General features: G+C 61.1%; 2 protein-coding genes across 14 annotated transcripts; both read left to right on the forward strand.

The window, feature by feature from the left end:
* Positions 1-576: 576 nt before the first annotated feature.
* On the forward strand, positions 577-8,448 carry CLASRP (CLK4 associating serine/arginine rich protein). Of its 13 annotated transcripts, none has more exons than XM_065664417.1 (21): positions 591-799; positions 929-1,104; positions 1,711-1,808; positions 2,014-2,115; positions 2,496-2,575; positions 2,655-2,739; positions 2,822-2,970; positions 3,051-3,147; positions 3,253-3,331; positions 3,399-3,485; positions 4,030-4,208; positions 4,291-4,503; positions 4,672-4,923; positions 5,657-5,824; positions 5,911-5,950; positions 6,523-6,583; positions 7,443-7,501; positions 7,696-7,742; positions 8,022-8,104; positions 8,242-8,266; positions 8,360-8,448. In XM_065664417.1, exons 2-21 carry the CDS (start codon positions 1,006-1,008, stop codon positions 8,400-8,402), a joined length of 2,046 nt encoding a protein of 681 aa, XP_065520489.1. In that variant the 5' UTR covers positions 591-799; positions 929-1,005; the 3' UTR covers positions 8,403-8,448. The 13 variants fall into 13 exon arrangements, 11 of the variants coding, with proteins under 11 accessions (XP_065520498.1, XP_065520495.1, XP_065520493.1 ...); XM_065664419.1 differs by having other exon boundaries at positions 621-799; positions 3,412-3,485; positions 4,167-4,208; XM_065664420.1 differs by lacking the exon at positions 5,911-5,950 and having other exon boundaries at positions 610-799; positions 4,167-4,208.
* Positions 8,449-9,745: 1,297 nt separating this feature from the next.
* On the forward strand, positions 9,746-27,496 carry PPP1R37 (protein phosphatase 1 regulatory subunit 37). The gene is made up of 14 exons (XM_065664416.1): positions 9,746-10,206; positions 11,692-12,126; positions 16,561-16,658; positions 16,800-16,845; positions 17,339-17,439; positions 18,102-18,221; positions 19,450-19,600; positions 21,737-21,892; positions 22,396-22,508; positions 22,678-22,819; positions 23,678-23,844; positions 24,707-25,469; positions 26,593-26,681; positions 26,784-27,496. The coding sequence occupies exons 1-13, from the start codon at positions 9,864-9,866 to the stop codon at positions 26,673-26,675; spliced, it is 2,718 nt and encodes a 905-aa protein (XP_065520488.1). The 5' UTR covers positions 9,746-9,863; the 3' UTR covers positions 26,676-26,681; positions 26,784-27,496.
* The last annotated feature ends 28 nt before the right edge of the window (positions 27,497-27,524 follow it).

Raw genomic sequence — 27,524 nt, forward strand, 5'->3', positions numbered from 1 at the left:
TCCCGTATAGCCCCGGTACCATAAAGGGTCTGCCTGGTATAGCCCCAGTACCATATAGGGTCTGTCCCATGTAGCCCTGGTACTATGTAGGGTCTGCCCAGTATAGCCCCGGTACCATATAGGGTCTGCCCAGTATAGCCCCGGTAGCATATAGGGTCTGTCCTGTATAGCCCCAGTACCATATAGGGTCTGTCCTGTATAGCCCCGGTACCATATAGGGTCTGTCCCGTATAGCCCCGGTACCGTATAGGGTCTGCCCGGTGTAGCCCATGTACCACATAGGGTCTGTCCCGTATAGCCCCGGTACCATATAGGGTCTGTACCGTATAGGGTCTGCCCGGTGTAGCCCATGTACCACATAGGGTCTGTCCCGTATAGCCCCGGTACCATATAGGGTCTGCCCGGTGTAGCCCATGTACCACATAGGGTCTGTCCCGTATAGCCCCGGTACCATATAGGGTCTGTACCGTATAGGGTCTGCCCGGTGTAGCCCATGTACCACATAGGGTCTGTCCCATATAGTCCTGGTACCATATAGGGTCTGTCCCATATAGCCCATGTACTACATGGGGTCTGTCCCATATAGCCCCGGTACCATACAGGATCGGTCCCGTACAGCCCCTGTACCGTATAGGGTCTGCCCGGTGTAGCCCCGGACCGGTACCGCTCTGCCATTGTAGCCCCGTTCCCGGTCGGACCAACATAGCTGCCGGACCGGTCCCTTCAGACCGCGCCCCCTTTCCCTCCGCTCCCTCCCACTTCCGCTTCCGGCGCGCTCGGTGCCGCGGGCTCGGCGCTGGTGGGTAATGGCGGCGGCGGCTCCGCTCCCGTCCGCGTCCCCACCCCCCGTTCCTTCCCCCCTCCTCACGGTTCCCCCGTTCACGGTTCCCCCCGTTCACGGTTCCCCCCCCCCCCGCTCCCTCCGTAGGGCCCCGTTGTTCGCCGCGGCCCCTCCCGGTGCCGGTGTTCCCGGAGGTGCGCGGCGGGGGGGGGGGAACCGCCGGGATGTGGCACGAGGCGCGGAAGCACGAGCGGAAGCTGCGCGGGATGATGGTGGATTACAAGAAACGGGCGGAGCGGCGCAGGGAGTACTACGAGAAGATCGTGAGCGAGCCCGGGGCGGGAGAGCGGGGGCACCGCCCCCCGGGGCCGGGATAACGGGAACACCCCCCCATGGAACGGGATAACGGGGACATCCCATAATGGGAACGGGATAACGGGAACACCCCCCCATGGAACGGGATAACGGGGACATCCCATAATGGGAACGGGGTAATGGGAACATCCCTCCCCATGGAATGGGATAACAGGAACATCCCCCCCCCATGGAACGGGATAATGGGAACACCCCACAATGGGACCGGGATAATGGGAACATCCCCCCCATGGGACTGGGGTAATGGGAACACCCCCGTCATGGGACCGGGATATCGGGAACACCTCCCCCATGGGACCGGGGTAATGGGAGCACCCCTCTATGTGAGCGGGATAACGGGAGCACACCCCCCAGGGACTGGGATAATGGGAGCACCCCGCATGGAGCCCCCCCCGGGACTGGGACAATGGGACCCCACCATGGGGCTCTGGGACCCACATTCCCTATGGCTCCTGCTCCCCCTTTTCCCTATGGATCAGGGCTCTCTTTTCCCTATGGCTCTTCCTGCTCCTCATCCCTCCCTTTGGGTTTTCCTTCCCCGTTCCCCGCTCCAGAAGAAGGATCCAGCGCAATTCCTGCAGGTCCACGGCCGAGCCTGCAAAATCCACCTGGATTCAGCCGTGGCCTTGGCTGCCGAGAGCCCGGTGAACATGTGAGTATCCCGCTGCTCCACTGGGAATGGGGGAGCTCCACTGGGAATGGGGCAGCTTCCAGCTTTGGGAAGCAGGATGTGGGCTCCTCAAAGCCAAAGAGCAGGGGTTATGGTTATTCCCCCCCATTCCCACTCAGGAATTGGGGGGGTGGGGGGGTGCTCTTCCCAATGGGCATTCCCGGCATTCCCACCTCTTTTCCCATAGGATGCCCTGGCAAGGAGACACCAACAACATGATTGACCGCTTCGACGTGCGCGCGCACCTGGATCACATCCCCAGCTACAGCCCGGCCCTGCTGAACCCCATGTGAGGGGGGGGCGGAATTCCAATGGGAATCGGGGCGCTCCAGTTGGAGGCTTGGAATTGGGGGCGAGGAGGGGAATTGCACTGGGATCAGTGCGGAGCCCCCAGTGCCGTGAGGATGAGGTGGAGGAAGCAGGGGATGGAGTCACTCATGGGGTATCCCATAGGGATGGGTTTGGATCTGGATGCATCCCATGTCCCAGAGCTGCTGCTGGTCCCTTGAATTCCCTTTCCAAAGGGAATTCCAACCGGAAGTGATCCCTTAGTGGTTGATCCCCCCGCTCGCTCCCAGCACGAGGCCGGGATTCCTTTAGGAAGTGGGAATCTCCCGGAGCCCCCTCCCGGCATTCCCGGCGTTCCCAAGCCTTCGGCTTCCGTTGCAGTTCCCCGGAGCAGGAATCGGACGAGCGGAAATGCAACTACGAGCGCTACCGCGGCCTGGTCCAGAACGACTTCGCCGGCAGTGAGTGCCCTATGGGGCAGGGCCCCCCATTCCCGGCATCCCGGCATCCCGCCCCATGCTTCCATCCCTGTGCTTCCAGTCTCGGAGGAGCAGTGCCTGTACCAGATCTACATGGACGAGCTCTACGGGGGCCTGCCCAAGCCCAACGAGGAGGAGAAGAAGAAGTGAGTAATCCCGGCGGGAATTCCGTGCCATTCCCGGGCTGCGGAAAGGGGGGGCGGCCGGGATTGAGCCTCCCGCGCGCAGGCTGGCGGAGAAGAAGGCTTCCATTGGCTACACGTACGAGGACAGCACCGTGGCCGAGCTGGAAAACAGCGCGGAAAAGGCTCGGGAAGAGGAGGATTCCGAGGAGGAAAACAGCAACACGGATGAAGACGAAGTCATTCCCGACATCGGTACCGAGCCCCCCACCCCCCCCCCCGGTGCTGAGCCCCGGAGCCGCGCTCAGCTCCTTCCCTCTTCCCGACATTCCCAGATGTGGAAGTGGACGTGGATGAGCTCAACCAGGAGCAAGTGGCCGACCTGAACAAGCAGGCGACCACCTATGGGATGGCCGAGGGGGACTTTGTCAGGTAGGGCTGGAGCGGGCCCCTGTTCCAAAGGGAGAATCCCTAGGGATGCGCCTGGGTCCCATCCCCCTTTCCCTATGGGGGCTCTGACGGTGGCTTCATCCCAAGGATGCTGCGGAAGGACAAGGAGGAGGCCGAAGCCATAAAGAATGCCAAGGCTCTGGAAGAGGAGAAGGCCATGTACTCGGTACGGGATAGATCCATAGGGAGCCGTTCCCAGCTTCCCCGCTGCCGGAGCTGACCCTGAGCTCCAGCTGCTTCCCGCAGGGCCGACGTTCCCGGCGCCAGAGGAGGGAATTCCGGGAGAAGCGCTTGAAAGGCCGGAAGATCAGTCCCCCCAGGTGGGTCCTGCAGCCTGCGGCCAGGCCATCCCCGGGGCCGGGATACAGCCCCCAGGCCATTCCTGATGCTGGGATACAGCACCCAGCTCATTCCCGGAGCTGGGATACAGCATCCAGGCCATTCCTGATGCTGGGATACAGCACCCAGCTCATTCCCGGAGCTGGGATACAGCATCCAGGCCATTCCTGATGCTGGGATGCAGCATCCAGCTCATTCCCGGAGCTGGGATACAGCACCCAGCTCATCCAGCCCTGCCCCATCCCATTCCCAGCACCTGGAGCTGAGATAGAGCATCCAGCCCATTCCCAGCTCCTGGAGCTGGGATACAGCATCCAGCCCATTCCCAACTACTGGAGCTGAGATAGAGCATCCAGCCCATTCCCAAGTCCTGGGTCTGGGATGCAGCATCCAGCCCATTCCCAACTCCTGGAGCTGGGATACAGCATCCAGCCCATTCCCAACTCCCGGAGCTGGGATGCAGCATCCAGCCCATTCCCAGCTCCTGGAGCTGGGATGCAGCATCCAGCCCATTCCCAACACCAGGGGCTGGGATCCAGCATCCAGCCCATTCCCAGCTCCAGGGGCTGGGATCCAGCATCCATCCCTGCTCCAGCCCATTCCCGACCCCCGGAGCTGGGGCCCACCCTGCTCCGTCCCTCGGGAATTCCGTTCCTCCGCAGCTACGCCCGCCGCGACAGCCCCACCTACGACCCCTACAAACGGTGAGTGCCCCCCGGCGCCGCGCTTCCCACCTTTGGGAACGCCGCCGCTCCCGGCCTGTCCCTGAGCCGCTTCCCCCCGCAGCTCCCCCTCGGAATCCAGCTCGGGATCGCGCTCCCGGTCCCGGACGCCATCGCCGGGCCGCGAGGAGAAGATCACCTTCATCACCAGCTTCGGCGGCAGCGACGAGGAGGCCGCGTCCGCGCAGGCCGGCGGCATTCCCGGGAAAGGGCCCGCTCCCGGCAGAGCCCGCGCGGCGCCGGGGCAGCCGGCGCCAGGCCATGGCGCCTCGTCCCGGTCGGTGCCGCTTCCCGTCGCCTCCTTATCCCGATCCTGGCGGGGAATGGGGCGGGGGGGGAGCGGAGCCTCCGGCCCCGCATCCATGGGATGAGCGGCGTCCTCCCGGCTCCATCCCTACGGCGGGGTCCCGGCCGCGTCCCGGCTCATCCCGGGCCTCTGTTGCAGGCGCCGCTCCTCGTCCTCCTCCACGTCCCCGTCCTCGTCCTCCTCGTCCAGCTCCCGCTCGAGCTCCCGCTCGCGCCGCGGGGGGGGCTCGCACCGCTCCGGCCGCTCCGGCCACTGCCACGGGCGCCGCTATTCCCGCTCCCGCTCCCGCTCCCGCCGCTATTCCGGAGGGGGGTCCCGGGACGGGCGCCGCCGCTCCAGGTCCTACTCCCCGGAGCGGGGCCATCGCTACGGCTGCCGGCGCCGGTCCAGGTGAGCGCAGGGAATGCGGTGGGAGGGAGCTGGGATCAGGCGGAGCCCATGGGGCAGGCACAGCGGGGAGCCCCCAGGGGGCACAGTGGGGGGGTCCTGTAGGACACAATGGGGGGTCCCATAGGACACGATGGAGCACCCATGGGATACAATGGGGGGTCCCATAGGACACGATGGAGCTCCCATAGGATACAATGGGGGGTCCCATAGGACACGATGGAGCTCCCATAGGATACAATGGGGGGTCCCATAGGACACAGTGGAGCTCCCATAGGATACAATGAAGCATCCATAGGACACAATGGAGCTCCCATAGGATACAATGAAGCATCCATAAGACATAGTGGGGAACTCCCGTAGGACACAATGAAGCTCCCATAGGACACAATGGAGCATCCATAGGACACAACAGGGAGGTCCCATGGGACACAGTGAAGCATCCATAGGACACAACAGGAAGCTCCCATAGGACACAATGGAGCATCCATAGGGACACAAAGGGCTGGTGCTGGCTCCCACTGAGCTCCTCACCCAGTGCCCAATCCCTTTCCTTGGGGCTGCTCCAGCCATTCCCACCCATCCCAGAGCTGTTTCCCCCGCACCCGGGGCTCATCTCCCTCCCCCATCCCAGATTTCCCTCCCGGATGCTCCGCACTGCTCCCTATACAGAGCCCCCCCCCCATCCGTTCCCTATGGGCACCGCGCTCCCATGGACCCCCTGCATCATTCCCAGGAGCCGCTCGCGGTCCGGGGAGCGCTCCCGGCGCCGGCGCCATTGGAGCAGCAGCCGGAGCAGCCGGAGCCGCAGCGACTCCCGCAGCCCCAGCAGATCCCAGTCTCCGGAGCGGGACAAGGCTCCGCGCCCCACAGCATCGCCCGCCGTGGGGGAGAAGCTGAAAAAGTGAGGCCCGAAAGGCGGGAATGGGAATAACGGGAATGCCGGGAATAACCGGGATTACCGCATCCTGACACCCCCCCCCCACCCAGGCCTGACAGTGCAGCCGGTAAAGAGACGGGAGCTGCCAAAGTCAGTAAGAACGGAAGCGCAGCAGCGGGGGGGCCCCCCCGTGCTCATCCCGCTTCCCGCTGGGAGCCTGGGACCGGCCGGGATAGCCCCTGGGATATGGGGGGGGGGGGGGGCAGGGACCCCCACCTGGGGCTGCTGGCAATGGGATCCATGGGGAGCTGGCCCTGGGGCAATGGGACCCACTGGGAGCTGGCCATGGGGCACTGGGATTCCCTGGGAGCTGGCCATGGGGCATTGGGATCCAGCACTGGGACCCACTGGGAGCTGGCCCTGGGGCAATGGGACCCACTGGGAGCTGGCCATGGGGCACTGGGATTCCCTGGGAGCTGGCCATAGGGCACTGGGATCCCCGGTAGCTGGCCATGGGGCACTGGGATCCACCACTGGGACCCCCTGGGAGCTGGCCCCGGGGCACTGGGACCCCCGCGATCCCCCCTGTTCCTATGGGCTGTCCCCATCACCCAGTGCCCCCCAAGCACCCATGGGTGCCGTGGGGGGGTCTCATTGTGGGGGGGCTGCAGCACGTCCCCGTGTGCCCCCCCCATGGTCACAGGGGCTCCGGGTCCTTCCAGCCCAAGCTGACCCCGCAGGAGAAGCTGAGGCTGCGGATGCAGAAGGCGCTGAACCGGCAGTGTGAGGGCACCCCCATGGAGCCCCATAGCGGCCCTATAGAGACCCCATAGACCCCCATGGGCACCCCACAGAGACCCCATAGAGCTTCCCATGGGCACCCCACAGACACTCTATAGAAACCCCATAGACCCCCATGGACACCCCACAGAGACCCCATAGACACCCCATGGACACCCCATAGAGCCTCCCATGGGCACCCCACAGACACTCTATAGAGACCCCATAGACACCCCATGGAGCCCCATAGTTACCCTATAGACACCCCATGGGCACTCTATGGACACCCCCTGTGGACCCCATGGGCACCCCATAGAAACCCCCCATAGACATCCCATAGACCCCCATGGGCACCCCCCATAGACACCCCATGGACACCCGATAGAGCCCCCAGGGACCCCCACATTGACCCCTGTGGACCATTGCCCCCCCCCCCCCCGGAGCCTCCCATGGTCCATTGCACCCCAGAGACACCCCACTGCACCACGTGGACTCCTCTGGGACCCCCCCGTTGCACCCCATGGGCCCCTCCCCCAGGGCACCCCATTACACCCCATGGACTCCCCCATTAGACCCCATGGGGCACCCCATGTCCCCATTGACCCCCCTATCCCTGTTGACCCCCATGTCCCTGTTGACCCCTATATCCCCATTGATCCCCCCATGTCCCCAATGACCCCGCCATCCCCATTGACCCCCCGGCCCCATTGGCCCCCCCCATGTCCCCAATGACCCCGCCATCCCCATTGACCCCCTGGCCCCATTGGCCCCCCCATGTCCCCAGTGACCCTGCCATCCCCATTGACCCCCCGGCCCCATTGGCCCCCCCCATGTCCCCATTGACCCCCCCCGTTCCCTGCAGTTAAAGCTGACAAGAAGGCAGCGCAGGAGAAGATGCTGCAGCAGGAACACGAGAGACAGGTGGGGGGGAAACACAGCAGGTTATGGGGCTGGGGGGGGCGCACACCAGGTTATGGGGCTGGCGGGGGGCACACACCAGGTTATGGGTCCTGGGGTGGGGCACACAGCAGGTTATGGGGCGAGGAGGGGGCACACACCAGGTTATGGGGCTGGGGGGGGCACACACCAGGTTATGGGTCCCTGCTCTCCCATAGGAGCGGGAGGACGAGCTCCGAGCCATGGCCCGGAAGATCCGCATGAAGTGAGTGTCCCCCCCCCCAGCATTCCCAATGGATCCAGGGGAGCTGTGCTGCTCCCCCCCATCATTCCCAATGGATCCCCCCCATCATTCCCAATGGATCCAGGGGGGCTGCGCTGCTCTTCCCCATCATTCCCAATGGATCCCCCCCATCATTCCCAATGGATCCCTCCCATCATTCCCAATGGATCCAGGGGGGCTGCGCTGCTCCCCCCCATCATTCCCAATGGATCCCCCCCATCATTCCCAATGGAATTCCCATCCCCTTTTCCTTCCCGGCAGGGAGCGGGAGCGCCGGGAGAAGGAGCGGGAGGAGTGGGAGCGCCAGTACAGCCGCCAGAGCCGGTCCCCGTCCCCCCGCTACAGTGAGTCCCTATGGGGGGCTGTGGGGCACAAGGGCCCCCGCAGTTCCCAGCCCCGCAGTGGGAATTGCGGGGTGGGGATGGAAAAGCTGCGGCATTCCCATGGGAAAGGGTCCCCGAGCGCGTCCCTGTGCTTGCAGGTCGGGAATACAGCTCATCCCGGAGGTAGGAGCATCCCGCCCCGCACGGGGGGTCCCGGTGGCCGCAGGTCATGGAGACCCCCCCATTCCCAACGCGTCCATCTCTGCACTCCCATAGGCGCTCCCGGTCGCGGTCCCGCAGCCCCCATTACCGGCACTGAGGGGCTGGAGCCGGGCCCGAAGGCAAATAAAGGTGGAAAACGGGAATGCGAGTGAGGATCCTGGAATGGGCTGGGATGGGAAGGAGCTGGATGAGCCCCCGAAGGACACGGGCAGGTCCCGGAGGACACAGTACATCCCATAGGATACATTGTACATCCCATAGAACACATGTATATCCCATAGCACACATGTACATCCCATAGCACACACTGTACATCCCATAGGACACACTGTACATCCCATAGCACACACAGTACATCCCATAGCACACATGTATATCCCATAGCACACATGTATATCCCATAGCACACACAGTACATCCCATAGCACACACATGTATATCCCATAGCACACACATGTATATCCCATAGCACACATGTACATCCCATAGCACACATGTACATCCCATAGCGCACACATGTACATCCCATAGCACACATGTACATCCCATAGCACACACTGTATATCCCATAGCACACTGTATATCCCATAGCACACACTGTACATCCCATAGGACACATGTACATCCCATAGCACACATGTACATCCCATAGCACACATGTATATCCCATAGCACACATGTACATCCCATAGCACACACATGTACATCCCATAGCACACATGTACATCCCATAGCACACATGTACATCCCATAGCACACATGTATATCCCATAGCACACATGTACATCCCATAGCACACACATGTACATCCCATAGCACACATGTACATCCCATAGCGCACACATGTACATCCCATAGCACACATGTACATCCCATAGCACACACTGTATATCCCATAGCACACTGTATATCCCATAGCACACACTGTACATCCCATAGGACACATGTACATCCCATAGCACACATGTACATCCCATAGCACACATGTATATCCCATAGCACACATGTACATCCCATAGCACACACATGTACATCCCATAGCACACATGTACATCCCATAGCACACACATGTACATCCCATAGCACACATGTACATCCCATAGCACACACATGTACATCCCATAGCACACATGTACATCCCATAGCACACATGTACATCCCATAGCTCACATGTACATCCCATAGCACACATGTACATCCCATAGCACACATGTACATCCCATAGCTCACATGTACATCCCATAGCACACACATGTACATCCCATAGCACACATGTACATCCCATAGCACACACATGTACATCCCATAGCACACATGTACATCCCATAGCACACATGTACATCCCATAGCTCACATGTACATCCCATAGCACACATGTACATCCCATAGCACACACTTTATATCCCACAGGACACACCGTACATCCCATAGGACACCGTACATCCCACAGGCCGCACCGGCCCCGTACCGCCCCGCGCCCCGTCACCGGTCGCCGCCCCGGCCGGCCGCGGCCGCGGCAGCACCGGAAGCGGCTCCGTCCAGGCGGAAGCGGAAGCCGATGACGTCGCTGCCGCGCAGCAGCGCCGCCTCCTGCAGGCCCAGCGGCGTCCGCAGCGCCTCCACCAGCAGCGCCGCCGCCTCCCGCTCCGCCGCCCCGAGCGCGGCCTCCACGCGGACCCCGCCGCGGAGCCGGAACCGCGCGGGGCGGCCCCGCCCGGCCCCCAGCGCCCGCAGGAACCGGGCCCGCAGCCGCGCCCGCGCCCGCTGCGCCTCGGCCTCGGCCTCCTGGGCCCCGGCCTGCGGCCCGCGGCGGGGCTCGAACCCGCGGCCCCGCCCGTCCGGGCCCCGCGGCAGCCGCAGCACCGGCACCGGCACCGGCTCCTCGGCGGGGGTCATGGGGCCTGCGGGCGAGCACGGGGACAGCGGTCGGGGGCGGCCGCGGACACAGGCACCCGCGGACGCCTGTGGGCGCCTATGGGCAGCGCACAGCCCCATAGGCACCTATAGACACCTATAGACACCTATGGACAGCGCACAGCCCCATAGGCACCTATAGACACCTATAGACACCTATGGACAGCGCACAGCCCCATAGGCACCTATAGACATCTATAGACACCTACGGACAGCGCACAGCCCCATAGGCACCTATAGACACCTATAGACACCTATGGACAGCGCACAGCCCCATAGGCACCTATAGACATCTATAGACACCTACGGACAGCACACATCCCCATAGGCACCTATAGACACCTATGGACAGTGCACAGCCCCATAGGCACCTATAGACATCTATAGACACCTACGGACAGCGCACAGCCCCATAGGCACCTATAGACATCTATAGACACCTATGGACAGCGCACAGCCCCATAGGCACCTATAGACACCTATGGGCAGCGCACAGCCCCATAGGCACCTATAGACACCTATGGACAGTGCACAGCCCCATAGGCACCTATAGACATCTATAGACACCTACGGACAGCGCACAGCCCCATAGGCACCTATAGACACCTATGGACAGCGCACAGCCCCATAGGCACCTATAGGCATCTATAGACACCTACGGACAGCGCACAGCCCCATAGGCACCTATAGGCATCTATAGACACCTACGGACAGCGCACAGCCCCATAGGCACCTATAGACACCTATGGACAGCACACAGCCCCATAGGCACCCATAGACATCTATAGACACCTATGGACAGTGCACAGCCCCATAGGCACCCATAGACATCTATAGACACCTATGGACAGTGCACAGCCCCATAGGCACCCATAGACATCTATAGACACCTATGGACAGCGCACAGCCCCATAGGCACCCATAGACATCTATAGACAGGACACAGCCCCATAGGCACCTATAGGCACCTATAGACAGGGCACAGCCCCACAGACACCTATAGGGCAGAGCCCACATGGGGACTCCATGGTTACACCCCATTAAACGGGCCCCCGACAGCCCCTCCCCACCCCCTTCACTGCCCCACATGGGAACCCCCCCCCCAAGACACCCCATAGCCCCCCATAGCCCCGCAGTGCCTCCAAGCCCCCTTCACCGCCCCACATCTGCCCGCTTCATTGCCCCACATAAGCCCCCCCTCAACCCCTTCACTGCCCCACATGCCCCCCCCTCATAGAACCCCCCAGGCCCATGGTGCCCCCCAAGTGCCCCCCAAGTGCCCCTGAGCCCCGCACTGCCCCACACGCCCCCCCCACCCCCCCACCCCAGACCTCCCATTAGGCCCATAGTGCCCCCACAGGCCCCCAACCCTCCAAAACCTCCCACAACCGCCCCATAGGCCCCCCATAGACCCCCCCCATAGGCCCCCCATAGGCCCACGGTGCCCCCCAAGTGCCCCCAGCCCCACACACCAGGGGTAACCTCCTCTCCGGCTCTAACTCCGCTCCTGCCGCCGCAGATTCAACACCGCAGATTCAGTACCCCGCATTCGCCACCGCAGATTCGCCACTGCAGATTCAATACCCCCATTCGCCACCGCAGATTCGCCACCGCAGATTCAACCCCGCAGATTCAATACCCCCATTCGCCACCGCAGATTCGCCACCGCAGATTCAACACCGCCGCCGCCGGGCCCTCGGCCCGTGTCGAATCTGCGGGCTCGGCGGGCGCGGGGCGCTGGGCGCGGAGCGGCTCCGCCATGGAGCAGGCCCCGGGGCAGGCCCCGGAGCCCCGCGGCGCCCAGGCCGAGGACGGGCGGCTCCGGGCCGGGGCCAAGCGCGTCACGTTCCCCTCGGACGAGGACATCGTGTCCGGGGCCGTGGAGCCCAAGGACCCCTGGAGACACGGTACGGGGGGGGCGCGGGGCGGGTGGCGGGGCTGCTCTGGGGGGTAACGGGGCTGTATTGGGGGTGACGGGGTTCCGTTGATGGTAATGGGGCTGCAGTGGGGGTAACGGGGCTGCATTGGGGGTGACGGGGTTCCATTGGTGGTAATGGGGCTGCACTGGGGGTAATGGGGCTGCACTGGGGGTAATGGGGCTGTATTGGGGGTGGTGGGGCTGTATTGGGGATAATGGGGCTGCATTGGGGGTAATGGGGCTGCATTGGGGGTGGTGGGGCTGTATTGGGGGTAATGGGGCTGCATTGGGGGTAATGGGGCTGTATAGAGGGTGATGGGGCTGTATTGGGGGTGAGGGGGCTGTATTGGGGGTAATGGGGCTGTATTGAGGGTGATGGGGCTGCAGTGGGGGTAACGGGGCTGTATTGGGGGTGACGGGGTTCCGTTGATGGTAATGGGGCTGCCGTGGGGGTAATGGGGCTGTATTGGGGGTAACGGGGCTGCACTGGGGGTGACGGGGCTGCACTGGGGGTAACGGGGCTGTATTGGGGGTAATGGGGCTGCAATGGGGGTAACAGGGTTGTATTGGGGGTAATGGGGTTTCACTGATGGTAACGGGGTTCCATTGATGGTAATGGGGCTGCAGTGGGGGTAACAAGGCTGCAATGGGGGTAACAGGGCTGCAGTGGTAGTAACAGGGTTCCATTGATGGTAATGGGGTTCCATTGCTGGTAACGGGGTTCCATTGGTGGTAATGAGGTTCCGTTGGTGGTAACGTGGTTCTGTTGGTGGTACCGGGGTTCCATTGCTGGTAACGGGGTTCCATTGCTGGTAACGGGGTTTCATTGATGGTAACGGGGTTCCATTAATGGTAATGGGGCTGCATTGCTGGTAACGGGATTCCATTGATGGTAATGAGGTTCCATTGATAGTAACGGGGTTCTGTTGGTGGTACCGGGGCTGCATTGCTGGTACCGGGGTTCCATTGATGGTAATGGGGCTGCCTTGCTGGTAATGGGGTTCCATTGATGGTAACGGGGTTCTGTTGGTGGTACCGGGGCTGCATTGCTGGTACGGGGTTCCGTTGATGGTAATGGGGTTCCATTGATGGTACTGGGGTTCCATTGATGGTAATGGGGCTGCATTGCTGGTAACAGGATTCCATTGATGGTAATAAGGTTCCACTGATAGTAACGGGGTTCCGTTGGTGGTACCGGGGCTGCATTGCTGGTACCGGGGTTCCGTTGCTGGTGATGGGATCTGGAATGAGGGAAGAATCCCATGCTCCCAGTGTCCTCCGTTGCTCTTTCCCATTGGCTTTGGGTCCTGCTCATCCCAACGTTTGACCCCTCAAGGGCTGGGAACAGGCGGTGGGGGAGGCCCAAGGTTTGCTGGGGAGGCGCTGGGAGCGCCGGGAATGCTGCTGGAGGGGAGCCGGGATCCGCCCGCTCCCGTTTCCCACCCCCGGGGCAGATGCTCCATTGAAAGCAGCAGCAGCTCCATCCCGGGAGCCAGGGAATGGGTTGGGAAGCCCTTGAGATCATCCAGTGCCAATGGGCACATCTTCCATAGGGCAGCTTGCTCCTTGGGCACTGCCAGGGATGGAGCATCCAACCCTTCCCCATTCATCCCAGTGTCCCAGCCCCCTCCTAGGGAAGAGCTTCCCGATATCCCGCTCCTTTGCTCCTTGCTTTGGGGGTTTTGGTGCTATTCCCACCTTTTCCCCCGCTGGAGCCGCTGTGCCTTTAAGGCACCTGAGCTCAGGGATGCAGTGTTGGGTTCCGTCCCTCCTCCATGAATTATTCCTGCCTTGGATTCCTTGTCTCCAGGCTCAGTTCCAGGCCCTGACCTCCCTCTTGTTTTCTGCCCTTCAGCTGCTCCCGTATCCTTACCTGGGTTACGCTGGCATTAACCTGGAAGCACTTCCCGCTCATTCCCAGCTTGTTTTCCAGCTGATCCCGTGTTTATCTAAGCCAAGGGGGTATCTGGGGTAGAACAGTGCTGGGAAGAGGGAATATGTGGGGCCGGGAGCTGCTGCCGTCCTCCTCAGTCAGCTTCCCAGGCTTCCCTGCACATGGGCTGGGAGTTTTCCATTGGGAAATGAGCTCCCCAGTGTGTCCTATGGGAGCTCCATTGTGTCCTATGGGAGCTCCCCAGTGTGTCCTATGGGAGCTCCCCACTGTGTCCTATGGGAGCTCCCCACTGTGTCCTATGGGAGCTCCATTGTGTCCTATGGGAGCTCCCCAGTGTGTCCTATGGGAGCTCCCCACTGTATCCTATGGGAGCTCCCCAGTGTGTCCTATGGGAGCTCCCCACTGTATCCTATGGGAGCTCCCCACTGTATCCTATGGGAGCTCCCCAGTGTGTCCTATGGGAGCTCCCTACTGTATCCTACGGGAGCTCCCCAGTGTGTCCTATGGGAGCTCCCCACTGTATCCTATGGGAGCTCCCCATTGTGTCCTATGGGAGCTCCCCACTGTGTCCTATGGGAGCTCCCCACTGTGTCCTGTGGGGGCTCCCCAGTGTGTCCTATGGGAGCTCCATTGTGTCCTATGGGAGCTCCCCACTGTATCCTATGGGAGCTCCCCAGTGTGTCCCATGGGAGCTTCCCAGTGTGTCCTATGGGAGCAGCAGGGCCAAGGTGGGGGACCCTGGCGGAGCACTGGGTCCAGGTCTGGGGTCCCCAACATCAGGAGACCTGGAGCGGGGCTTTGGACACGGGATGGATGGGATGGGATCTTGGGATGAAGCTCTTCCCCATGAGGGGGGTGGGACACTGGGCTGGGTTGGATGCGGAAGGGTTGGATGCTCCATCACCATCAAGGTCCCTTGGTTGGGCCTGGATGAGCTTTAAGGTCTTTTCCAACCCGAACCATTTCATGATTCCAAGGGCTTTAGGGGCGAATCCAGGGGTCCTGATCCTTCTTCCTGCTGGAATCCCAGTGATGCCGGTGGGAAGTGGGACCAGGATGTGCCAGAGCAGCGCAAATCCCATCCTCCAGCAAAGAGATGGATAAAGCTTCCCCCAGGAGAGGGCACAAGAAGCTGTGTGGTGCTGGAGCTCCTTTGGGATAGGAATCCTGGAGCTGGCTGGGAGATGCTCATTCCCATGGGAATAGCGCTGACCTTCCTTGGCTCCCGAGCACGCTTGGTTTGCTGAGGAGAGCGGGTGGGATCAGGAATGTGGATCCTCTCCATGGGGCTTGCTGGCGTTGATGTGTTTCCCACCTTCAGCTCCCAGGGAATCATGTCCCATGTGGTGGAATCATGGAATCATGGAGTCAACCAGGTTGGAAAAGACCTTCAAGCTCAATCCCAACCTTCTCCCAAGGCCACCCCAGACCCGTGTCCGTGAGGACCTTGTCTCCATGGGTTGGGACCACTTCCAGGGATGTGATCCCATCATTCCAGCCTTTTCCAATGCATTTTGGGAAGGAATCATTCCCAGTATCCCACCTAACCCTCCGCTGGGGCAGCTCGAGGCCGTTCCCTCTTGTCCCGTCCCTCGGGAGAAGGCACCACCACCTCCTGGCGCCGGGTCCCGCCTGAGCCTTCTCCATGGAAACCCTCATCATTCCCTAGGGGACTTTTCCTCCCATCCCAGCGGGATGTGGGGATGCAGGAGCCCCTTTGGCTCTCAGCAGGGAGCAGGTGGAATCCCGGTGGTTTTCCATCCCGGCTCGGGATGGCGCAATCCGCAGGGCTGGGAGGAGGAGGGGCTGGGGGTGTTTGTGCTTGCCCCGGTGAGGTTCCTTGGGGAGCTGGTTCCTCCAGCTCGGCTTCCCACCGGGAATAGCTGCAGTGTTTGTGTGGGGCCAAGGCAGAGGTGGGCATCGCCGCCCTCAGCCCACAGCATCCGGAGCAGCGGCCTTATCCCGGAGTCCGGAAGGGCAGGAGCTGAGGTGGCGCTGGCCAAAGCTTCCCAGCGGGAATTGCAGCTGCCAGAGGGTGGCATCTCAACCCCTTGGGGACATCGGGAATGGCTGGAGATGGGGTTCAGGGAGGAAGCTCTTCCCACTGAGCCTGCTGGGATACTGGGATGGGACGAATGGAGGTTTGGTTGCAGGGGGCTTGGAGCAATGTGGTCTCTGGACCCTTCCCATGGAACCAGCTGAGCTTTAAGGTGCTTCCCAACCCACATCATTCCATGATTCCATGGTTTCCTGGCCTGTGTTCCAGGAGGATTTGTTATCCCGTGGCTCTTCCCAAAAGCCTTCCTGCTCCTCAGAGAGCCAGAGCACCCTTGGAAGAGCTGGACTGGCTTTTCCAACCCCCTTCCTGCCCAGGCAAGCCGGGACTTGCTCCCATCCATGTCCTTTGTGTTGGAGCAGCCAAATCCCTGTCATCTCCTTGCCTGGGTGTAGATCCCGGCGGATCACAGGGATTCCGATGGCGGGTGTCAGATCCCATGGGAAGCTCATCCTTTCCCTGTGTCCCTGCAGCCCAGAACGTGACGGTGGAGGAAATCCTGAGTGCCTACAAGCAGGCCTGCCAGAAGCTCAACTGCAAGCAGATTCCCAAGCTCCTGAAGCAGATCCAGGTAGAGCTGGGCCTCAATCCCCCATTCCCAACAGGAATCCGGGCTGAAGTCCCGCTCTGGACCACGTCTCCCCCATGGGGTTAACACAAAGCCTATGGGATGCTCCAAGCTCTTCCCTTGTCCTTGCTCTTCCCTCTGCAGGAGTTCAAGGAGCTGGCTCCCAGGATAGACTGCTTGGATCTCAAAGGTGAGGCCTCGCTCCATCCATCACCATGGGCCTGCGTCCTCCTCCGGGACCATTCCCGGCTGGAATTGTGCTCCCAGTTGGGGCTCTCGTAGCCTTAATCCCCGAAGAATAAATTCCGGGCTGAGGGATGTTGATATCCTGGTTGCGGAGCACCGGGACGTCCCCTCCAGCAGGATTTGTTCCTCCCAGAGCATCCTCATCCCAGAACAGCTCCTTTGGGACATAGGGATAAGCAGGAGCCCGTTTGCCACACGCTTTGGTCTTGAAACTCCAATAGGAAAACTGGGAATGGCTCCTTGCGGCCAACATTGGCTCTTATGGAGCATCTCCTGGAGCTCCAGCGAGGAGAGGGATTACATTGCCCTCCTTTTCCTGCAAGGGATGTCTCCAGCAGGGAATAACTTGGGAATGCCCCTTACTGGGGGTCGCTGGGGAGGGGAGGGGGGATCCACCTTCCCACGGGTCCTCCCGGCGCTCATCCCACTTTTCCCAGGGGAGAAGCTGGATTACAAGGCCTGCGAGGCTCTGGAGGAGATCTTCAAGCGGGTCCAGTTCAAGATCGTGGACCTGGAGCAGACGAGCCTGGATGAGGACGTGAGTGGCCTGAGCCCCCCCGGCTCTTGTGGCACCAGCCCCCGGGCTCCTGTGCTCCATCCAATGGGAAGTGGGGCAGACGGGAATGCTGCCCGTGCTCAGCTCCGTAGGGATTCATTGTGCAACTGGGGACATTGTTCCACCGGTGCCAGAGGAGCTTTGGGACCTTGCCCAGGCCCAAATCCTGCTCTGCTGCTCCCAAACCCTGCTGTAAGTCCTGGGTTACGCCTTTGGTTTGGAGCCCAGTTGGATGCTTCCTTGGCCTGGGAAGGGCTGGATAATCCCCCAGGGAGCAGCCAGCCGTGCCCCAAGGGCAATCCCATTTTCCTGTATCCTTGGAAGCGTTGTTCCAGTCCCTCCATGGCCAGAACCTCAGTGCCGAGGGCTCGGATCCCTTTGCAAGCTGCCACCTTACGGCTGTCTTCACCCATGAGACGGCTCCATCAGCTCCATTGACAGCCCCGGAGCTATTCCCAGTGCTGGGAACACCGGGAATACCCTCCATGGGCATCCCTTGGAGATCAGAGGGGATGCGGTTGGGGTGACACATGGGCTTTGCTGCGGAGCTCCAGGGCTCCACGGGCGGTGATGCGAGAGGCATGCGGAGGGGCCGCTTTTCCCCCTTCCCAAGCAATTCCCAGCGCTTTTCCCTGTGTCCATAGGGAGCCTCGGCGCTGTTTGACATGATCGAGTACTACGAGTCAGCCACGCACCTCAACATCTCCTTCAACAAGCACATCGGCACCCGCGGCTGGCAGGCGGCTGCGCACATGATGAGGAAGGTGGGTGCATGGTCCTGAGCGCTCCCGGCACCCACCCGCACCCGCGCGGAGCTCCTGAATCCATAGGGATGGGTTTGTGCTCCTCTGTTCCCGATGCACGGGCCAGGAGGAGCTGCAGGGCAGGGAGAAGCATCACCCTTGCCACATGGGAATGGGGTGGGAAGGAGCTGGAGATCATCCTTGGGGTCGATCTCCACCTTCCATCGGGCAGCTTGCTCCAATAGGGAGCAGCCAAACTGGGAGCATCCATAGGGATGGAGCAGCCAAACCTTCTCCATCCAACCCATCCCGGTGCCCCACCACCCTCCTGGTGAGGGTCTTCCTCCCCAGATCCCATCTCAATCCCCCTTCTATCAGGTCAAAGCCATTCCCCCTCATCCCATCCCTCCATCCCGTGTCTCCAGGTCTCCCATAGCCCCTATAGGCAGCCGCAGAGCAGAGCGGGGTCCCACGGGCTGGGATAGGGGTTGGGATATGGGTTGGGAAGGCCTTGGCTGTGGAATGGAGCCCATGGAAGCGCAGATCCCAACCTCTGGAGCCGGGTGCTCGTTATCCTCCCACCGGATGAGCAGTGTTGGGCTTTGCCTCATTGACCTCATTGCGGAGCTGAGCCGGAGCCAAGGAGGAGGAGGAGGCAGCTCAGGGCGAGGCACAAACCACCCTCGGCCCGCAATTATCCCGCGGGATGCAGGATGGGGCTGAGCTGGGATCTGCGGTGCCCAGCCCATGGCTTGGAGGGGCCAAAGGTGCTGCTGGAGCCGCTTGTGATGCTTCAGGCCCAGTTGTGGGGTGAAGGAGCTGGAGACTCCCTTGGGAGGCTGCAGCCATGGGATGGGTTGGGAAGGAGCTTCACATCATCCGGATCCGACCCACAGGGATGCCTTCCATAGGGCAGTGGGCTCCAAACCTTCTCCATCCAACCCATCCCAGTGTCCCAGAGTGAAGAACTTCCCTGTATCCAACCTGAGCTTCCCCTGGGGCATCACCCCTGTCAAATCCTATTGAGTTTGGGGCTGTTCAGCTCTGGAAGGCTGGGACAGAGCTGGTTCTCCAGGTGGGATTGGCTGCTTCCTATTGGAAGCACGGAGAGGGCTTCTTCGAGCAGCTCCTCCTGCCCCAGCGATGCTCCGATGGGTGCAATGCAGGAGCCCCGTGCCTGGGGTGGGATTTGGCCTTGGAGGCGAATGGGGGTGATTCCCGTGGTGGTCCCGGTATTCCCTGTTCCCAGACCAACTGCCTGCAGTACCTGGATGCCCGGAACACGCCGCTCCTGGACCACTCGGCCCCGTTCGTGGCGCGGGCGCTGCGCATCAGCAGCAGCCTCGTGGTGCTGCACCTGGAGAACGCCTCCTTGTCCGGCCGCCCGCTCCTGCTGCTGGGTGAGCGCCGTGGCGGAATGGGGATGGGGCACCGGGACAGCGGGAATGGGGCACCGGGATAGTGGGAATGGGGCACCGGAACAACGGGAATGGGGCACCGGGATAGTGGGAGTGGGGCACCGGGATAGCGGGAATGGGGCACCGGGATAGTGGGAGTGGGGCACCGGGATAGTGGGAGTGGGGCACCGGGATAGCGGGAATGGGGCACCGGGATAGCGGGAATGAGGCACCGGGATAGTGGGAGTGGAGAACGGGGATAGTGGGAATGGGGCACCGGGATAGCGGGAATGGGGCACCGGGATAGTGGGAGTGGGGCACCGGGATAGCAGGAATGGGGCACCGGGATAGCAGGAATGGGGCACTGGGATAGCAGGAATGGGGCACCGGGACAGCGGGAATGGGGCACCGGGATAGCGGGAATGGGGCACTGGGATAGCGGGAATGGGGCACTGGGATAGCGGGAATGAGGCACCGGGATAGTGGAAGTGGAGAACCAGGATAGTGGGAATGGGGCACCGGGATAGCAGGAATGGGGCACTGGGATAGCGGGAATGGGGCACCGGGATAGCGGGAATGAGGCACCGGGATAGTGGAAGTGGAGAACCGGGATAGTGGGAATGGGGCACCGGGATAGCAGGAATGGGGCACTGGGATAGCGGGAATGGGGCACCGGGATAGCGGGAATGAGGCACCGGGATAGTGGAAGTGGAGAACCGGGATAGTGGGAATGGGGCACCGGGATAGCAGGAATGGGGCACTGGGATAGCGGGAATGAGGCACCGGGATAGTGGGAGTGGAGCACCGGGATAGTGGGAATGTGCTCCCGGGATAGCGAGAATGGGACACCGGAATAGCGGGAATGTGCTACCAGGATAGTGGGAATGGGGCACCGGAATAGCGGGAATGTCCCGCCAGGATAGTGGGAATGTGACACCGGGATAGCTGGAATGGGACACCAGGATAGCAGGAATGTCTCTCAGGATAGCGGGAATGGGACACTGGGATAGCAAGGCTGTGCCATCGGATAGTGGGAATGTGCTACTGGGGTAGCAGGAATGTGCCACAGGATAGCAGGAATTTGCCACCAGATAGCGGGAATGTCCCACCAGGGTAGCAGGAATGTCTCATGGGGTAGTGGGAATGTGACACCAGGATAGCAGGAATGTGCTACCAGGATAGTGGGAATGTCCCGCTGGAACACTGTCACATTCGTGACACAGGATAGTGAGAATGTGACACAGGATAGCGGGAATGAGACACTGGGATAGTGGGAATGTCCCACTGGGATAGCGAGAGTCCCATCCCTGTGTCCTGCATCCCACTGGGATACTGGCAGAGACCCATCGCCGTGTCTCAGATCCCAGTGGGATACTGGGGAACTCCCATCCCTGTGTCCCACATCCCACTGGGATACTGGGTGAGTCCATCCCCATGTCCTGCATCCCACCGGGATACTGACTGAGTCCCATCCCTGTGTCCCAGACCCCAGTGGGATACTGGGAGAGTCCCTCCCTGTGTCCCACATCCCATGGGATAATGGGAGAGTTCCATCCCTGTGTCCCACATCCCATGGGATACTGGTGCCCTGTGGCAGGAGGGAGGTTGGGTGCTGTCGTGGGGCCACCCGCTGCCCTACTCCCACTCCTGTTCCTGGGTGTTATCCAGCGGATCCGGGATACATCACAGCAGGATGGAGCTAATGGCAGGGTTGGGATAACAGGGATGAGCTCTGCCCAGGCAGCATTTAGCGCCTTATTCCAGGTGGGAATAACTCAGGAAATCATGGAAGCAACTAAGTCAGAAAAGACCTTCAAGCTCAAGTCCAACCTTAAACCATGTCAGTAAGGGCCTTGTCTCCAGGGTTAGGGAATGGGAATGGAGTGGGAAAGGGGTGGAACCCCTTCCAGGGATGTGATCCCATCATTCCAGCCTCTTCCAATGCCTCTGGGGAGGACATGATTCCCAATATCCATCTTAACCTCCCTGGAGCAGCTCGAGGCCGTGTCCTCTTTGTCTGGAGCCGGCGCCACTTCCCCGCGGGGGGACCCTGACCTTTGGGAATCCCGGTGCGGGAATCCCATGCGGGAATTCCCACCCTGGGATGGCCTTTGAGGCGCCGGCTTCCCCCTTTCCCAGCCACGGCGCTGAAGATGAACATGAACCTGCGGGAGCTCTACCTGGCCGACAACAAGCTCAATGGGCTGCAGGACTCGGCTCAGCTGGGCACCCTGCTCAAGTTCAACTGCTCCCTGCAGATCCTGGACCTGCGGAACAACCACGTCCTGGACTCGGGTGAGGGCCCCCCGCATCCCTCGGGAATCTCATCCCACGGGGCTGGGAGCCGGCCGCCCGGCTCGGAGCCTGAGGAGCGGGAGCCACCCTTGGCATGGCTACGAAGGGCCCCAGCGGGGCCGCTGGCTGGGTCCCACCTGAAGGTGTAAAGGTGGATGTGCCGCCTTTCCCACTGGGAATGCTGCGGGAAGGGGGTCGGAATGGGGGGGGGACACTGGGGGGTGCTGCCAGTGTGATGGTGCCATGCTTTTCCCATAGGAATGCTGAGGGAAGGGGGTTGGAATGGGAGGACACATTGGGGGTGCTGCCAGCGTGATAGTGCCATGCTTTTCCCATAGGAATGCTGCAGGAAGGGGTTGGAATGGAGGGACACATTGGGAGGTGCTACCAACATGATGGTGCCGTGCTTTTCCTCATCGTGCATCCCATGGGATGGGAGGAAGCACTGTGAGAACCAGCAGGATCCGTGCGGGAAGCGAAGCTGATCCCAGGCTCTTTTCCAGGCTTGGCCTACATCTGCGAGGGGCTGAAGGAGCAGCGGAAGGGCTTGGTCACTCTGGTCCTCTGGAACAACCAACTGACCCACGCCGGCATGGCCTACCTGGGAATGACGCTGGTGAGTGCCTCTCGGGACAACGGGAAGCGCGGGGTGGCCGATCCCAATGGAGACCCTGCCCCTTGTCCCCCCCCCACCGCTGTGGGTGCGCACAGGGCCGTGAGGGAACCCCTCCTGGGCTTGAGGTGGATCCATCCCATCCACATCGAGATCCTGGGGATCCCCACAGCCTCACACGCAGAGCCTGGAGACCCTCAACCTGGGCCACAATCCCATCGGGAATGAAGGGGTCCGCAACCTGAAGAACGGGCTCATCGGGAACCGCTCCGTGCTCCGCCTGGGGTTGGCCTCCACCAAGCTGACCTGTGAAGGTGGGTGCCCACCACGGCCCCACCGCTGGCTCCAGAGCTGCCACGGGACTTCCCGAGCTCAGGAGCAGGACACGGGCTCCTCGGGAAAGCGGTGGGATGGGTTGAAAGGAGAAGGTTTGGATGCTCCGTCCCTGGCAGTGCTCAAGGAGCAGGCTGCCCTATGGAAGGTGCCCTGGGGCTTGGATCTGGATGATCTCAAGGCTTCCTGACACAAACCATTCCATGATTCCACAATTGCCCCCTCAGTTCCATGTCCCCGTAGGAGCTGACTCCATGCTCCCCTCCCATTGAGCTCAGTGGGTGCCGGATCCCATTCCCTGCTCCCTCAGCTCCATGTCCCTGTAGGACCTGACTCCATGCTCCCATCCCATCCCATTGAGCTCATTCGGTGCCAGATCCCATTCCCTGCTCCCTCAGCTCCGTATCCCTGTAGGACCTGACTCCATGCTCCCCTCCCATTGAGCTCAGTGGGTGCTGGATCCCATTCCTTGCTCCCTCAGCTCCGTGTCCCTGTAGGAGCTGACTCCATGCTCCCCTCCCATTGAGCTCAGTGGGTGCCGGATCCCATTCCCTGCTCCCCCAGCTCCGTGTCCCCATAGGACCTGACTCCATGCTCCCATCCCCTCCCATTGAGCTCAGTGGGTGCCAGATCCCATTCCCTGCTCCCTCAGCTCTGTATCCCTGTAGGACCTGACTCCATGCTCCCCTCCCATTGAGCTCAGTGGGTGCCGGATCCCATTCCCTGCTCCCTCAGCTCCATGTCCCTGTAGGACCTGACTCCATGCTCCCATCCCCTCCCATTGAGCTCAGTGGGTGCTGGATCCCATTCCCTGCTCCCTCAGCTCCGTGTTCCCTCAGGAGCCGTGGCCGTGGCCGAGTTCATCGCCGAGAGCCCCCGGCTGCTGCGCCTGGACCTGCGGGAGAACGACGTCAAGACCGGGGGCCTGATGGCGCTGTCCCTGGCGCTCAAGGTCAACCACTCCCTGCTGCGCCTGGACCTGGACCGCGAGCCCAAGAAGGAGGCGGTGGGTGCCGCATCCCATTGAATCCCACGGGAATTGCGTGGCGGGGATGCGCGCAGAGCCACGGGAGGGTGGGGGGGAGGAGGGTGGATCCCGGTGGGGTGCTCAGCGCTGCCGGCATGGCAGTGGGATGCTGAGCACTTCCCGCAGAGCACTGGGATGCTGAACGCTTCCTGGACAGCACTGGGATGCTGAATGTTTCCCATAGACCATTGGGATGCTGAATGCTTCCCGGAGAGCATTGTTATGCGGAATGCTTCCCGGAGAGCACTGGGATGCTGAATGCTTCCCGGAGAGCACTGGGATGCTGAATGCTTCCCAGAGAGCACTGGGATGCTGAATGCTTCCCATAGAGCATTGAGATGCTGAGTGCTTCCTATAGATCACTGGGATGCTGAACGCTTCCCGGAGAGCACTGGGATGCTGAATGCTTCCTACAGAGCATTGGAATTATGAACGCTTCCCAGAGAGCATTGGGATGCTGAGTGCTTCCTATAGATCATCGGGATGCTGAATGCTTCCCAGAGAGCACTTGGATGCTGAACGCTTCCTGGAGAGCATTGGGATGCTGAATGCTTCCCGACACATCTTGTGTCTGGGGGTCTCTGGTCCATCCCCCTGCTCCCAGCCAGGACCCATCTGGGATGCACTGAGCATCCCTTGGGATGGGAATCGCACAATCCCGGTGGTGTTTCCTTTGGGAAGAAGCTCTTGAGGAACTTGTTTCTTGGGCTGCTGAGTTCTGTGGGGAAGCACCGGTCCCATCCTTTGGGGTGGAGGAAGATCCGATGTGTTCCGGTGTTCCTGGCTGGAAAACAGCCGCGGATCCCGTTATTCCCAGTGATTCCTGAGTGTTCCCTTGCAGGTGAAGAGCTTCATTGAGACGCAGAAGGCTCTGCTGGGAGAGATCCAGAACGGCTGCAAACGCAACTTCATCCTGGCCAAGGAGAAGGAGGAGCAGGAGCAGAAGCTGCAGCAATCGGCTTCCATGGCCGAGATCACCATGGCCGAGCCTCTGGAAGAGGCTCCTGCTGAGCCCATCCCGGATGGAAGCACCGGATCCACGCGGGAAGAGGGGGAGGAAGCAGAGGAGGCAGCGATGGCATCGGAGAATGGGGACACGGAGCCAGCGGAGCGGGATCAGGACCAGGACAATGACAGGGATGAGGGGACGGACTCGGACACAGACACGGATGAGGATGAGGATGAGGATGCTGCTCCCTCGGAGAGGAAGGAGCTCAATGACTCCACCGATGGTGTCCGCGTGTCCCCAGCCCCGAGCATCCCTGAGGATGCTCCTTCCGGTGCCGGGAATGCCGCGGCTCCCGCTCCGTCCCAGGGACACGAGAGGAGGATCTCGGTCTCCAGCCCGGGCCGAGGCCACAAGGTCTTTGTGGTGACGCGAGTGGAGCCGGTGCCGGAGCGGGATGAGGACGCTGATCCCAGCGGGAAAACCGAGCCGCAGCGCCCGGCTCAGCTCCCAGCGCCCTGCGCCAATGGAGCCGTTCCCGAGGCTCCCGCCGGATCCGAGGCGCTTCCCAATGGGCTGAAGGTGGATTTTGCACGAGCGCTTCCGGAGGTGGCCTCGGAAAGCGATGGGAAAATGGGAAGTTGTGGAGCAGAGCACGGTAAGGGCTCCGCAATCCAGGCGCCCATTCCCAAATCCACTGCGGGGCAGCGTGCCAGAGCCCGGGATGAGCACGGAGCCGTTCCCGTGCCAGCACCCTCCTGGAGCTGCCATTCCTTGCTTCTCTCCCAACGGGATGCCCCCAGGGCAGTAATTTATTGCTGGGGAGCTTTTCCCAAGGGAATTCCAAGTCTGGGCTGAGTGGGAAGATTCCCTTTGAAGTGGTTCCTAATGCTCCTCCTGGATGAGCTGCACTTAATGTAATGAATCCCTTGGGAAGCTCGTGGAGCTTCTTCATTAGTGCTTGGGATAACGGGCCACATTCCCTGGAGCGCATTGGATGGGAGAGGGCTGGGAATGGAGGGATGGAAAGGCAGGCCTGAGAATGGGGGACTGGGAATGCGGGCCTGGGATGCAGGACTGGGAATGAAGGGCTGGGAATGTGAGGCTGGGATCACAGGGCTGGGAATGCAGGACTGGAAATTCAGGGTTGGGAATGTGGGGCTGGGAATGCAGGTCTTGGAAAGTGGGACTGGGATACGGGACTGGGAATGTCAGATTGGGAATATCAGGTTGGGAGTGTTGGATTGGGAATGTCGGATTGGAAATGTGGGATTGGGAACGTCGGCTTGGGAATGTCAGATTGGAAGTGTTGGATTGGGAATGCAGGACTGTAAATGTTGGGAATGCTGGATCGGGATGCTGGGAATGCCGGGTTGGGGATGCTGGATTGGAAATGTTGGATTGGGAATGTTGGGTTGGGAATGTCAGGTTGGGAATATGGGATTGGGAATGTGAGGTTGGGAATGCAGGACTGTGAATGTTGGGAATGTGGGATTGGGAATGCTGGATCGGGGATGCTGGGAATGCCGGGCTGGGAATGCTGGATTGGAAATGTGGGATTGGGAATGTTGGGTTGGGAATGTCAGGTTGGGAATATGGGATTGGGAATGTGAGGTTGGGAATGTCAGGTTGGGAATATGGGATTGGGAATGTGAGGTTGAGAATGTCAGGTTGGGAATATGGGATTGGGAATGTGGGGTTGGGAATGCAGGACTGTGCATGTTGGTAATGTGGGATTGGGAATGTTGGACTGGGACGGACCCGGTGCCGGTTGCTTCCAGAGTTGAGCTGCTCCAAGAACGAGCAGGAGCTGGAGGAGCTGCTCCTGGAGGCCAGCCAGGACACGGGGCAGGAGCTGCCCTGAGCACCCGTGAGTGCATCCCATGGGATGGGGACGACCCTGGGCTGGGGATCCCATGGGGAGCATCCCGGTGCGACAGGAACCCCACGGCTGCTCTCCCCTCTCATGCAGGTCCGTGGACCGGAGGCTCCGGAATGGCTTTCTCCTCTTCCCGATGGAGAATCCGACGTTGGGCTCCAGGACAAAGGGTTCTTTCAAACCAAACTCGTGTTTCCCAAGCCCATTCCCAGCCCTCGGCCTCTTCCCCACGTTCCCGAGTGGAAAGGCGGGACGGGAAAGAGGGAAAAGCCCTGGATGGGTTCATCCCGATGGACACTACATGGCACCTTCGCCTCCCCTTTCCCCATCTTTCTCTATGGAGGAGATTCCCACACTACAGGGACCGAGGTGGCGGAATCCCGCAGGATTCCCGGGACAGGCTGTGGCATTCCCAGCCACTCTGCTTATTTATTTGGAATTCCTTCTTTTTCCCTTCTTTTCCCTTAGTTTTTGGGATCTATTTATCATCAGCTGCACCGTTCCTGCCTGGGGATGCTCTTAGAATCCAGCAACTCCTTCCATCTCAATTCCTGCCTTTGGGAATACCGGGAAAACCACCCCTACCCCCCCCACCAAGCAGCATTGGTGGAGCCCACCCCCCCCCCTCGCAGCCAAAGTGGGGAACCCCCCTTTTGAGTGGGAATCAGGATCCAAAGCGGGGCTGCTTCCAGGTTGGGATTCCCAGCGTTGGGAATGCCGTTCCCAAGGGCCGGGCTGGATTTCTCAGGGAGGGGGACGAGGACTCGGCGCTTTGTCTTTCTTAAGTGCAATAAATCTATCAGGGAGCCGGGGGGTGGCTTTTTGGGGGGGGGG

Source organism: Lathamus discolor, unplaced genomic scaffold, assembly GCF_037157495.1.
Source record: "Lathamus discolor isolate bLatDis1 unplaced genomic scaffold, bLatDis1.hap1 Scaffold_182, whole genome shotgun sequence".
In the NCBI taxonomy this organism is placed as follows: Eukaryota; Metazoa; Chordata; class Aves; order Psittaciformes; family Psittacidae; genus Lathamus; species Lathamus discolor.